General features: G+C 39.3%; 2 protein-coding genes across 8 annotated transcripts in view; one reads left to right on the top strand and one right to left on the bottom strand.

Annotated features, from left to right (window-relative positions):
* The window catches only part of GIGYF2 (GRB10 interacting GYF protein 2), a 75,341-nt gene that overhangs the window by 28,509 nt on the left and 32,595 nt on the right, over positions 1-14,237 (top strand). For 6 of the 7 annotated variants that reach the window (XM_083868702.1, XM_083868703.1, XM_083868701.1 and 3 more), the window contains 2 exons: positions 199-310; positions 863-903. In XM_083868702.1, coding sequence (XP_083724828.1) covers positions 199-310; positions 863-903 — 153 coding nt within the window. Of the gene's footprint in view, positions 1-198; positions 311-860; positions 904-14,237 lie in introns of those variants that run through there. The other variant, XM_083868704.1, reaches the window with a different exon arrangement.
* On the bottom strand, positions 6,571-8,504 carry KCNJ13 (potassium inwardly rectifying channel subfamily J member 13; the record flags this gene model as incomplete). Its single annotated transcript, XM_083868706.1, has 2 exons — positions 6,571-7,193; positions 8,027-8,504. The coding sequence occupies 2 exons, from the start codon at positions 8,502-8,504 to the stop codon at positions 6,571-6,573; spliced, it is 1,101 nt and encodes a 366-aa protein (XP_083724832.1).

Raw genomic sequence — 14,237 nt, 5'->3', positions numbered from 1 at the left:
GGTCTTGCACTTCTTGATAAGAATTTTTGCATAAGACTTTCTTCAGACGTTGTTCCTTTTTCCTTTTGTCCCAGATAATTTCACTGGGGCTTAAGACTGCAAGATCAGTTCTCAGGGACACCAGGAAAGGGAAACCTACCTGATTCTTTCAACTTCTATTATTATTTATACAAACACTTGTGTTTTTTGTCTTTTCAGGCAGAGGCCGAGGAGAAAGCGGTTTCTACCAAAGAAGTTTTGATGAAGTGGAGGGTGGATTTGGGCGAGGAGGGGGCAGGGAAATGCACAGATCACAGAGTTGGGAGGAAAGGTAACAGAACTCTAGCCCTTAAAGTTTTTTACACACATCTGTTCAGCTTCCATTTGTGCCTTTTGACTCCATAAATACACTTTAGGAAAGGTCATTAGTTATATTTGTGAGTGAAGTGTCTGAATTTCTAAGATGGAATCAAACACAGTAATGTTTCTTGAGGCTCTGGAGAAAGTAAAAGAACATTTCTTGCAAAGAATTTTTCTGCTGAGTTCCTGGGAAGAAGGAGCTAACTGCTTTAAGAGAGCATAAATTATGATAGTTGCAATGGAAGTGCTGGTGCTAAGGATTTGCTTCAGTTCTAGTCTTGACATTGTTTGCAGTACTTAGGGGCACATTTGAAAACATACCCAGTTCCCAAGGGCCGTGTGTGTGTGTATTGGTGTTCCTGAAAATTTCACTTGGCATTTGGACCTCTAAAGGTATTGTCCATCAAGCTCTGATTTTAAAAAAGTTCCCACCAAGTAAAGAAAACCAGCAAAACCTATACCTAAAATGAGCTTTTGGAGTAGTTCCAAAACCTTATTTGAAACTTCTATTCTGCCTTTCTAGGGGAGACAGACGCTTTGAAAAACCAGGGCGAAAAGATCCAGGTATGGTTTTGTTACTGTGTGGGCAGCAAATGGGAGGGAGGAGCAGGGTGTGTTTGGGGGCCTGTACATATATCAGCCTTTCTTATTGCTCCAAGTTTATTGTTGATACAAGATTTGTGATACTGTGCCAGGTTGCTAAGTGTGTTCTCAAAGCGTTGTTTCTCTTACTTTGTGTTGTTCTCACTATTGGACATTTAAATGTGGTAGATCAGAAACGTGCAGTAAGTAGGTTCTGTTTATTTAATTCAGTTGTGATGTCTACAAGTGGAACTAAGTTCCTGTACCTCTGTGATGGGAGCCTTTGCTGATGAACAGGCGTGCTGTGGCAATACACCTTTTTCAGTGCAGCTTTAAACATTCCTGGTGTGGGCTGTTTTGGTACCCAGGACTTCTTGCCCATTTGAACTTGAATTGTTTTGAATGCTTGCTAATGTGAAAGAGATCCCAGCAGTGTCCTGAGGTTCCCGTGCTGATGGATTTACTGTTGATCAAATTAGTTAAGTCATCATCTGAACCTCCTGTTCAGTCTGGTTATCTGCTCTTCTGTCTCTTGTTTCTCCCCTGTTCTGTTTGAAATGCCGCACACAGGCCATGTTCTGGCAGAATGCTGGATCCTTAATTTTGGCCCAGTACATCTGAGCTGAACTTGAGTTGGAATGGGTTTGTCATCTTGGAGATGAAACAGACATCGTAAGGGTGATGGGAACATCAGGGCAGCTCTGGCTGTCTGGGAACTGCAGTGACTTTTGCTGCGCAGGCTCATGTGTTGCTTGTTCTCTGGGATGCCCATTCTCTTTCTCCATGGCATGTTTCCATGTGCACGGAGCACAGCTCTGCCTGCTGAAAGGCTTTGTACTAGTAAGAGCTTACTGACAATGTGTCTTCTCTGTTTAGGACCCAAGGAGTCTTTGGCTTTGCTAAAGGAGTCTTGGCTACATACCCTCCTTGGTAATATGCTGAGAAAGCAAAGATAAGAAGAGATAATTGCAGGTTGAATTTAAAGACAAACTCAAAGAGATCCAATTGCAATTAGAAGTTGACAGGAATGTATTTTAATCCCTGTATAGCTGTTGGCATTTTTGTAGTAAGAGCAGCATAAATAGCAATATTTATAATTTTCCAGATTACCATGGTGACATGTGCCATAGGAGTATGCTTTCAAAGCCCTTCCAGTCCTCTCTCCATGCAGGAATTGATGTTCACAGCTTCTAAAGCTGTGAACAGAAGCTTTTATTTTTCTTCTTGTTAAGTTGAATGTCACAAAATCAAGATGTGTATGTTTTCCTCATTGTCTCCTTTAAAAAGAGGATACTTCAAGAAAATAATTTGATATTGGTCAAAGATTGACCAATTTTAAATGTCAATAGTGAAACTTCAGACCTTCCATGTATCTTTATATTTAGATTTTTTTTAGTGAAAAATGAAAATGGAAGAAAGTAAGTACTACTGAGATTTCAGGACTGCATTTTTTAACCAAAAAATGGATATAGAAGTAGTATCTACTGCAGTTGATTTAATTTCATTTATTTAGCTCCTCCTTGTTGTTGCAATTAGAAATAAAAGCATTCGAGTTCCAGGCTATAGTATATACCACATTTCTGATAAAGACAGATAAAAATATTGCATATTGGTATAGGATCAGATGTATTTCTCAGTTGAAATTGAGGAGTATTTACAGTGTGCAAAATGTCCTTACAGAGGTTGACTTCTGCCAGAGGTTCATCTGCAGCTAGTGTAGAGCATTTTGTGTTTGTAGCAACTGCTAGTGATCAGGGCTATTGAATGGATCTTCCAGGAACTGTTCCCTAGGGAAGATGGTGTCCTTGATGCAATTTGTGGGAAGCTCATTGTGAGAGATGATGTCTTTCTTCTCAAATTATGAAGCTTTTTAAGTACCTAATTGCTTTTCTTTAGTCTCTTGTATTTCTCTGCTAGTCAGTATGAGAGGCAAAAGACCTTCAGTCTTTTGGAGTTTTATTATAAAAATATTGTTTTAACAATAATATTGCTGTATTAGAGGTTAATGTTGCAGTAAATAGGAAGACCATTTCTCTCCCCTTTACTTTGAAAGAGAGAGAATGTGGAGAGCACAGAAATACTGATAGAAAGTGTTGATCTGTTCTGACTCAAGCCTTGGTTAATTACAAGTAGTTATTGTTATGTAATGGCTTTCCAATAACAAAATATTTTGAGTATGAGAAGGGGATACAGATGTGCCAGAAGTAGTCCCAGCTTAACAGCAAATACTAGTATCCACACAAAGCTATGGAAGCCAAAGAGAAAGGAATTGACGTGCAGGTTATAATTCAGCCTCATGTGCTTTAGCAAGTCCCTGTACCAGTTTCTGTTACCTCGGTTAAACTTAGTTTAGCATTTTATTCTATAATTTTACCATGCTTCAGTTTTTCCTTTCTGTTTCATAGGGCCTTGGATTCAGATTACATAATTTACTGAGTTGCCAACTTTCATATTCTTTGTTCTGGATGATCCCATTAGAGAATTATTAAGAGATCAAATATTTAAACAGTTCCTGGGTATTTGTAATGGAGGACAATGCAAAGAACCCTCAATTAAAAATAATTTTTTTTTAAAGTAATAGAAATTCAACAAACACTTCTCAAATGTGGTCAGTATGCTGTTCTTAAAACTTAATGATTGCTTTTTCAGTGCTCACAACAGTTTGCAAGGTCACATTTGACTGATTCTCAGCATAAATAGTATCTGTTCCTGGTTTAAGCATGCAGATTGACGATTGCCAAAGTATTTGCAAGTTTCTGTTGCAGATTGTCACAGTTCTGACAGACTTCACTTAGGACCCAGATTGTTTCTGGGAGGCTGAGGCCATTAGCAAAGAAAATGAGCAAGTTGCTTGCTTGAGCATGTCTCTCTTCACAAAAGCTGCTTAATTTTCTGTGCAGCCTCCTGACTAATACCATCTTAGTAGCTGAAGGGATTTGGTTTGTTACCAGCAGTAACAAACTGGTAGTGAATAATTGTTATATAGTTTAAACTCCTGTTAGTCGGTCAGTTGTGGAACCTGGTTGAGTTCTGGTTAATGTGTGGGTTTTGGTTAGGTTCAGAAGACTTGACTATAAAATGTGTGTTCAAGTATCTATAAAAAGGATGTTGAATTTATTTGAATTGTACTTTCCCTCACTCTGCCTGGCTTGTTCTCCTGCCATTCCTTGCTGGCAGGAAGTGCATTCACAGGAGACTCATCACCAGTTTGTCCTTGCTGTGCTAAAGCATAGAGTGCTATGTTGGTGCATCAGAGCCCATCAGCAATTTTCCCAGGCTTCTACTCCAACTGAGGCCATGGCATATTTACAGTACTTTGACATCCATGGTTCACCAGTTCTCTGGAACTGTAAAAGCAATACTAATGTATTTTCTGCCCTTGTTCTGAAGTAACTACACAGTTCTTTGTCTAATTTCCTTCTGCAGTATTATTCAGCTTTGCATTACAAAATGTAATATTTGAAGATTGCATTTAGCGTATACTAACAACATATTTTTACTTTATACTTGCTGTTGTACTTCCTTTTAAACTAAATCTATAAAGAGAAAATTATTTTAAAACCAGGACAATTTTAAAGTATCAAGTCATGTAGAAACAAACAAATCAGCCCACCTTTTATTAGATGTGACTTGAAATCAGAAATAGCTTTGTATACCTTTGGCTCTAAATCGTGAGATTATAGTCCCATATGATACATGGGAAAAAACAATGTCTCACCTGGAATACTGTCAAACAGAATACTCAGTACCTCACACAGAATGCTGCCCTATTTCAGCCTTGACACGGGAGTCTGTTCTCCTGCTTTTGCACTGATTTTTAGTTTGTAGGACTCTTACCAATGTCTTACATTGATAGAAAATGTAGAAAAATGCAAGGAATAATTAAAAATTATTGTTGTTGACACAAGGGTGGAAAAGAACTCTTTAAATTGTGTGTGAGTCAACAACTAAAAAAAACTGATGAAAAGGGATGAAGGCAGTGTAAGTTGCTATTGTGCTACTCTTGAAGCTCCACGATAATCATGAATGTTTATCCATAGAATTAAGTTTGAAAAAGATTTTGGGAGTGTCTGTGATAAATCAAATCTGTCTGAGGTCTGCAATGGGGGAAGGCAACACTTAAACTGTTTTGGAATGAGAGCTCATTTGGAACAAAAATGTGGCCCTTCTGCCTCATTCCCTGACCATGTGTGGAATGCTTCTGTGGGGTGGCTCCCCATTTCCCCAGACCTTAAACTAAAGTAGCTTTTTGACAACCCTGTTTGGGTTATGAGCACAGTTCAGTGAACAGTTTTGTGATTTGAGAAGAATTCAGTGTAATCTATCTCTTTAGATAGCTTGAGATAATTTTTCCTGCTGCTGACCACTGGGGTGAAGTTAAGAGGAAGTATATTTGGTAGTGTCTTATGCTGTTGTCAGTGAAAGTTGCTATTTATGCCATCTGGGTTTCTGGAACAAGTCTTTTACTTTTGAAAGGTAACTTCATTTTAATTCTACTTGAGTGTTCAGATATGAACACCTAATAGGCACTGCTTTTGTTGAGAGCTTGGAGATAGTTATCCATAGTTGTGTTTTTCCTTTAGCATCTTGAATTATTTAGGAACTTCAGAATGGCATCTTAATTGCACTAGATTTATGAGGCACTTAAATACAGAAGTCTCATGTATAGTTTGTTCTAATTTTTTATTTCAAAATTGATTCAAGTGTCTCTAAATATTTTTTGTGCTGTGTGTACAGGCAAAGATTGATGTTAGAAAGCATAAAATACCAATGGATGCAGTTCTACTTCTCATATATATAGAGGATCCTTCTGGGTCAGATATACTTAAGACAAGCAATGCAAAGGTGAAAACATGTGGAATGTATGGGCCTTTAAAAAAACCCTACATTCATTCATTAAAAACAGTATTTTTTTCCACTGCTAAATAATTTATTCAGTGTTTTCAAATAAGAAAAGATTTCCATTGCAGTATTTGTCTTATACACTCAGATTTTTTGATAGTGTCTTCATAGACCTGTCTGGGAGTGAGATGTTCTCTTACTTGGCAGAATGAAGAAGTGCACTTAGTATTTACAATTTTGCTTAATAAGCACAGCCAGAGTGCTGTTCACTGCCATGAGATATTGTCAGGACTTTCAGCCTTCTGAAAAATGATGTAAGTCTGTATTCCCAAAGAGTTAAGAGAATAGAAAAGATAAGGTCTTGGATGAACAGAGTTACTTATACCAGAACTCCTGTGTTTGCTGGATGACCCCATATTGTTTTCTGCTTTTGTTTTGTTGTCCATTTTGTCATAAGCTGGTTAATTCTGACTTTGGTCAGCTTTGGGAGTTTTGAAGATCTCTCCTTTCAGGGTCAGTACGGCTTTAATCATAGTCTGGTGAATTCAGCAGACAGCTCTTCTAATTTCCCAAGAATTAGTACTGTGATTCATGCACTTGACTTCATCCTGGGTGGTTAATGCAGCCTCTCCTCAGTGGACACACTTCTCTTCACTCTGTATATCACGTTGTAATCAAAAGGATGGGACTACAAGAGAGAGATCAATAGAAGATGGTAGGTCAGGCAACAAAGTAAGTCTTTAAATGGAACCCGCAAGTTTAACGTTATAATAATTAAAAAAGCACAAAGTTCAAGGTCTGTTCTCTCTACTCTATGAGGCCAATGTCACAGAGCTGGAAGCTGTCGGTATGCTGTCCATTGATGCGGATCTCCTTGTCAGTCCTTTTTGGACTCATAGAGTCAGCTGCAGCTGGGAGCTCAGGAATAGTCTTGTCAAAATTCTCCATCTTGACCTGGTATTCACCTTTGGCATTACGAGCCAGCAGGGGGGCGAAGCGGTGGTGCACCAGGATCTCTGACGGGAGGTAGGATGTTCTCCTGTGACACGTTTCTCCTGTGCCCTCCTGCACAGCTGACAGGAAGATGACCAGCTCAAAGTGGTGAGGAGCTTCTCTTTGAAGGAGAGCATCCAGCGGGCTGGATGCAGTGATGGAGTGGTAGTAGGTCAGTGGAAAGATGAAAAAAGGACACCCATCCGCAGTGACGCTGTCCAGGTGGAAGTCAATGCTAGTTTGGTGCAGCTGCCCATTCTCTTGTTCTTGGTAAAGTATAGCAGAGATCTGGACACTGGTCAGGGGCCTGGAGCGGATGTTGACTACCTGGAACATAAGTTGTGGCTTTCCCTCGGTGTGTGTGACCACGGCGGAGCGCGAGAAGCGAATGGAGAGCGCCCGGTTCTTTGGGCGTGCGATCTTGGCCACAAAAGCACCTGGAGCATGGGAAAGAGCAAACTCAGTGTGAGCACAGGACCTGGGCTGGTTCCCTGCAGGCTCCAATGGAGCAGAAGCAGGCTGAGGCTGGAAAGACCATGATTGCAAACTGTGAGGTTGGCATCGTACTAACCTGCTTTTGTTCAAAAAAGTATAGCTTTCCTAAAATACTTATTTTTCTAAATTATGTTCACTTACTAATACTTGGAAGTTAACTGCAGCTGTAATTGCCCCAACTTACTGTAATTGGTAATAGGAACTGATCTTATGCTGTAGAAGCTCTAATACACAGTAAACTAACCTATGTATTTTGAAAGTGTTTTGAATTACCTCAAACATGAGGAATATTTTAAATGACTTAAAACACCTTAAAATAGCTGTGACATTGTAAAAACTTTCATTACATTGGGTACTGAGGAGTACGTAAACACTGACTTAAAGATCAATGAAGATAGCTCAATTAGACAAAAGCATATCTTAAAAGTCAAAACAAACTGACTTTAAATATTTTAATTATATGGTAATAGCTGAGAGAGAGAATGGTATAAGAAATAAATGATTGACAGCGATATGCCATGATCCACCACAAGTATTTTCCAATGAATATTGAAATTCTTAAGTCCAGATATTGATAAGACCTAATTTTTTGTTGATTTTTGTTTGATTAAAGGTATTTAACTTAAAATACTACATAGCTGAAATCTTGTCATTCTTGTAGTGACTACTTTAATTGTTTTTTCATATATCAGAATGAACACTATTTATTTCTAGCTCTATTCTTAAATCCAGTTGTTAGACCTATTGTATGTAAAGATGCAGTAGGAAGGGTTACCTGTGAGGAAGGCTTCTAGCATGAGCCCCAGGAGCATCTGGATTGCCAGCAGTGCAATAGCGCTGGGACAGTCCCCACTTGGGAACATGGTGCCATAGCCAATCGTGAGTTGTGTCTCCAGCGAGAAGGAGAAGGCAGCTGTAAAACTGGTGATGTGCTTGACACATATAGTATGGTTGGCAGGTGGAGCATCATGGTTCAGATCCAGGTCCCCATTCATGTCAGCCAGCAGATACCAGAGCATTGCAAAGACCAGCCAGTGAATGACAAAGGAGGCTGAGAAGATGAGCATCATCCACCTCCAGCGCATGTCCATGAGTATCCCCCACACGTCCCGGAGGTACGCCACACCTCCGCCTTGGCCACCGGCCATCTGGAATGTGCTGTGTCCATCCTTGGTCACCAGCCTCAGGTATCTCTGAGACAGGAGGGGAGCGCTGGATTTGGTGTTGTTGCCCTCTGCTGTATCTGTTGACATCTTCTAGAAAGGAGAGGAAAGGAAAAAAGTGATACAGTGCCACATAGTTGTATTTTGCCTAATGTTCACAGCTTCTGACACATCAGCAGGGGTAGGAATACTGCAGCCAACAAAGGAGGGCTTATACATTGCAATCCAGAGAAGATTAAGTCAGGAGCCTGGAGAGGAATTTACCACTGTTTGTGGTAATACTTTGCTAAAAAAGATTAGGTTTAAAAATCTGACTACTTCTCAAATTCTCCCTGCTTAGTTGTTTAAATATACATTTCATACTTTGCCTTCCTAAATTTGCATTGGAGTCACATGCTTTAATTCTTTAGGGGTGAGTGGGATGGGATTAGGCATATTGTGTGTGGAAAGAAGCTGAATTTTGCTGATTATATTAGACTTTGTAACTTCCTATGAGCAGAGTATAATAATTTACCAATACTATTATGAATACTACTAACAATAGTATAGTACTAAGGAAAAAAATGTTTATTATATTATTTCTGTAACCTATTTATGCATTTTAGGGGAATGCTGTACTTTACCTCCTAGCCCTTTCTGACTCTCCTAGCTCAAGAGTTGTCTGCTGTCTGAGCCCATCTGTCCAGTTAAACGGAATTAACGGTATTCAGGGCAGAGGTGCTTCTGGGAGTCTGAGGCTGTTTATGTAAGGGTCAAGTAAAAAGAGGGCAGGAGACCAGTACAGAGGATACACTGAGACATAATTTCCAGTCTAGTCTGCCTGGGCAGTACAATTTTTATTAGTGACCAAATAAAATAGGACAGCAAGCACATGGAAAGTAAGGTGGAATTGCAGATATGGGAAGCAAAATGGATACCTGTAGGTATTTGAAATATTAGCCTCCTTTGTTTGCTTTTAAACCTCAAAGCTTGTGGAATTCGCCAGAGCCGTGCATGTCTTCTGAAAAGACAGTGGTCACTCAAATCAATACATTTTATAAATACTGGATGTTTAAAATTCACCTGGGACAGTTAGTATTAACTACAGGTTTGTGTAAAATAGAGACTTCATGGTGTACAACCTCTTTAAAGAAGGTTGTGAAGAAGCTTGTTTGTAGAATAATGGAGAATTAAAAAATGTAGATTCTGCAAATGATAATTATACATGGTATATTTAGTCAGTTTTGGTTTCCTGTCAGTTTTGACTTTCCTTTGAATGATGGCTGTTTTGGCCTATTGCATTTTTTTGTAGAGGAATTGGATTTTTCCCTTCCAACAGTACCATCTTAGTTTTCTCTTGAAATGCATTAGAAATAAAGATCCTGAAATTCAGAATGAATTTATGGTAGGTGAAAATTTGTCTTGTGATCTTTGATCCCATAAACCAGCAGTTTACATGACTGCTTAATCTTCAACCAACTTTAAGTGACTGGAGAACATTCTCTTTTGCTTTTACTTGTGTTTAATGCCTACTGAGATACGAGGATTAACATCACAGTGACTATTCAGCTAAGGTTTTGTTTTTCTTCTGTAGCTTCTCAAAACCATGCAGCTATTACTTCTATCCGTGCTGTAGTCAGAGGAAGATAGAGTAGATAGATGATGGCTTGAGTGGAATTTGGTGGTTTTCCCCTTATTTTTAATTTTCTAGTTCACATCTCCCAGGAGGAATATTTTGAAACTATTCCCTGTGTGAGAGACTACAGTGGACTTAGCGAGGTTCTGCTGGTATATGGTACCAGGCTACTTTTCTTGGAGAATTTTGGTTGTTGTCCATCCAGTTTATTGCGTGGCCCTCCACCTTCACTGAGTTGGCTCTTCAGTCTGCTGCATAGCTCCTTGAATAGCAGTTCTCACTCTTGCTGTACAGTAACCTGAATGCAATCATACATGCTTCAGTAATCCAGTGATTAATATCTTGTCTGTAGAGCACAGTCCTTGTGTTAAGATTCAGATGAGCCCTTCTGGAGGCCTTGAAGGAGCTGGAAAACTTGATGGGGACTATGCTGAAAATGAGCCTGAACAGTGTCTTGGTTTATCGTCTTAGAGTAAGCAGTACTCACAAGAAACATTCCCTTGTTTGAATAGAGAGCACTTACAGAACAAAATGCCTCTGAGTGCATGATGCCTTCAAAACAAACCAGCAAACCAGCAAAGTCCCAAAGCAATGAAACACAACCAAAAGCCAAAAGTGTGTGTTTTTCTTTAAATTCTTGTACTTTGAGGGCAGGATCTGCTTTGTAGACTCTAAGCAATTTGGGTTTACAAAACAAATACATGTAGTGAAAATGATTCTGATGCTGACTGTGGTGTTACGTACATTAAGAAAAAAGGGAAAACATTCCTAAGATGGTACATTTTTTTTGGCTGCGCTTCAGATCTTTGCACGAGTGCTAAGGCAATGTGTTTGAACACTACAGACTTAAAACAAATGCTGTCAGCATTTAGGATCTCAGATTTGTTGATTAAGGAGCTTCTTAGGGTGGTGATTAATCACTTAATGTTGTCTTAAACTCTGAAAAAAAAATCAGGTACTTTGAGGTTTTTTCAATGGGGGAGGATTGATTCCTGACAGATTTTGAAGGCACTTGAGAAAGAGAACCTACATTAGCCCCCAACAGCACACTTCAGAACAGTCCTGTGTGTCTGCTCCTTGAGATTCTCAAGCAGGTGAGTTTGCATTCTGAGGTTAACCAGGTTATGCACTGGCATAGTGCTCTGATTTTTCTAATCTATGACTGTTGACAATGTTAGTTTTCTATTTCAGTGGCAGGGATAGCATTGGAAATGTATAAGCTTGAGTTCCAAAATCCCTTTTTTCAAGTGCTATTGATGGATTAAGAGCCCCAAGTCTTAGCTTCTTGGAGTGAGAAAAACAGATAAGAAACTGCAAATAGACTCTGAGAGCAGTGCACTTGGGTTGAGAGTAAGAGGCAAAAGAGCAACTGCCCTGTGGGAAATAGCTTACCAAGGTTGGAGGATCAGTCCTCTGTATTCTCAAAAGCAGAGGCACCTTAAGAGCAAATGTGACTTTGAATTTAAAAGGTGTTAATAAAGTACAATTTGAACCACCTAATTGAATCCCCTGCCTGGCATGGTCCTTGATGACCCCATATTAATCCCAGATTCAGTGTATGTTTTAGGAAAGACATTTTGCTTCAGCTTGAAAAGAAAAATGCTGTGTTTGTTGGAGAATGCTTGTCTTCACTGTAACATACATGTGCTGTTTCTTATCCAGGTTTATCCAGTGTTCTCTCTCAACAACCTTTGTGTTACGTTATTTGCTGGGTTTTGCTTTTCCTGGTTCCCGACTTATGCAACTGTTGAAGCTTTGGGGTTTTTCTTATCCCTCCATCTCTCAGGTGATAGCCCCTGACTAGAAGGACAGGAACTGTCAGAAATCACTTTTCTAAGCCTCTTGTGGCATGCTGACCATTTATTACGCATTTGCTGTGTCTAATCCTTCCTGTTTACCTTCTCTTGAAAACGAAATTATCACACCAGTGTTTCTGTCAGTTCTTAGCGTTTTTTGGTTTTCAGTCTTTTTATCACCTTGTCCCTCATCCTGGCTTCTTTTTTCTATACACTCTTCTAAGACAAATCAAGGTAGGATAAGTAGTAATTTTTAAAAAAATCTCAGGTTCTTTCTTCTAGTAGTGGGACAAGTTCTAAACTGACTTGGCTAGCTAATGATTTACATGTGATAAAACCTTGCCTTACAGCTTGAGGATGTTGCTTTCATTTCTGAAATTCATGATCCAGCACATGGATCTCCCATGCTTTGCCTTTTTGATTGATGCAGTCTTCCTTGTGTCGTAACAGCCTTTATTGCATTCCTGTTCCATGCCACCTCTGATTGATTTCCTCTCCTCTTGCTTAGCTTTTTCTAAGGACTCTGCTAGGATTGCAGGGAAGCTCAGTTGGCAGCACTGTCTCCATTTTTGTTTGCCTTCTGAGTTGAAGGCATTCAAAGTGACACTTCTGACCTGTTCTCAGCTCGATACACAAATGCGTCTGCAAACTTTTGAGGAGCTTGGGTGAGGAGTTGTGTTCAGGGGAGACTCCTGTAGTGTTGTCCTACTTGCCCAGCTTCTAGTCCTAACTAAGTCTGTTCTAATTGGACTTGGAAGGGATTTGAAACAGTTTACACTGTGCTGTTTCATTTTGACAGAAAGTGGTCCTGAGGACCTGCTGTTTTCTGGGAGTGACTGCAAAAACTGCTTATAACTGCAGCATTACTTGAAGGTTTATTAGAACCCAGGTGGTGGCATGCCTGTCTGGGAATGTGTACATTCCCTCTTTTCTTGCCCTGGGTTTACATGATCATGTACAAGCTTCAGATTTAAACCTTGTCTGCTCTGAGCTGGGATTGTGCAGACAAGGGTGGATCTGTTGCCGCCTCTGCACTTTGCAACAGCAAACTAAGATAATTTTTAAAGGCATTTTTCATGCTATTAAAATAGCTATTTTATGTGTTCTTATTTTTAGATTGTGTATTTTTTTTAGTATGAATGGGCACCCTTGGAGATGCTCTGGCATTATTACTAGGAAATGAAGGTTTTTTCAGTACAGATGACATAACTGGATCATATAACTTAGATCGGGGGACAGTCTTAAAAATGTAGGGAGTAATTCAGCTTGAGAAGCTGCATTGGTTGAAAATTTATATTCCTGTTGTGAATAGAGCAGTTAACATTTCAAATACACTTGTCCATTTGGTTTTGTAGCTAATACCTCATTGAGATGACTGGAAGTAGTTTGTGACAAAAGTTACTTCTGAGCAGTGTATAGAATTAAGATAAGTTTTAAGGACTTGTTACATTTAAAAGTAGGTCTTGTAAAAATGGAAACTTGAATTTGTTGACCCCAAGTTATATTTTTCAAAGCAAGTGCCATAAAGGATAGGATGTGAGACCTTGTACTTTTGACTCTCTTTGACAGTTTATTGCAGAATGTACTTTAAAGAAAAGAGGTGGTAAAATAGGAGGGTATGTCTCCTTTTATGGTAGAGAAAACAAGGCTGCTTATATACTTGATTTTTGGGAAGCTAAATAATGTTCCATTTTATATATAGTGTATTGTCACATAAGTACTTTGAGGATCCATAGGAACACTAATTCTTGATTTTGAAGTAGCACCTGAGTGGGCCAACTAGTGCGGCCACTCTTAGAGAAGCAGAAAAGCAACATTTAAGTAAAGTCTTGGTAAAGGCTTTAAAATATTCTAGTATATATAGAATCTTTATAAAGAAGCCTAAATGCAGAATTAAATACTGATAAAAGAGGAGTAACGTGAAACTTAGAAGGGAGAGTTTTATTTGATGTAAAGCTACAGTAATGGAAGTTTGCTGCCTCCCGTTTTTGTGGAACTTGCTGTTTTTGAGGAGCAGTCCTGCCCTGTGTGATGCAGACTTTCCCATGGCTTGTCTAGAATGGCTAAATTTTGCAGGACAGTGGAGTTCACTCCATGTCCATATGTGGTGTCCCGGGCAGCGGTGCCGGCTCGCTGTGTGTCCATAAGCACAGGGATGAATGCATTGATTAAAAACTCTTGAAGTCTGAGATATAATTGGAGATGACAAAAAGCTGGAAGATGTGAAGCTTGTTTTTTTTGTGGTGGAACTAAATGCTGAGTTAGGAGTGTAGCAAGGTGAGGGTGACTTTTCCATGATTCTTGGCCAATTTCATGACACTCAGCTGCTGTAGCTGGAGCTCACAAATGCTCCCTGTCTGCACAGCCTTTCCAGCACTTATCTTAAAAACTTTTTGAAAAAATACTGCATAA

This window comes from Zosterops lateralis, assembly GCF_965231275.1.
Source record: "Zosterops lateralis genome assembly, chromosome: 10".
NCBI lineage: Eukaryota > Metazoa > Chordata > Aves > Passeriformes > Zosteropidae > Zosterops > Zosterops lateralis.
Note: the sequence above shows the minus strand (reverse complement) of the source record. Positions and strands in the feature narration are given on the sequence as shown.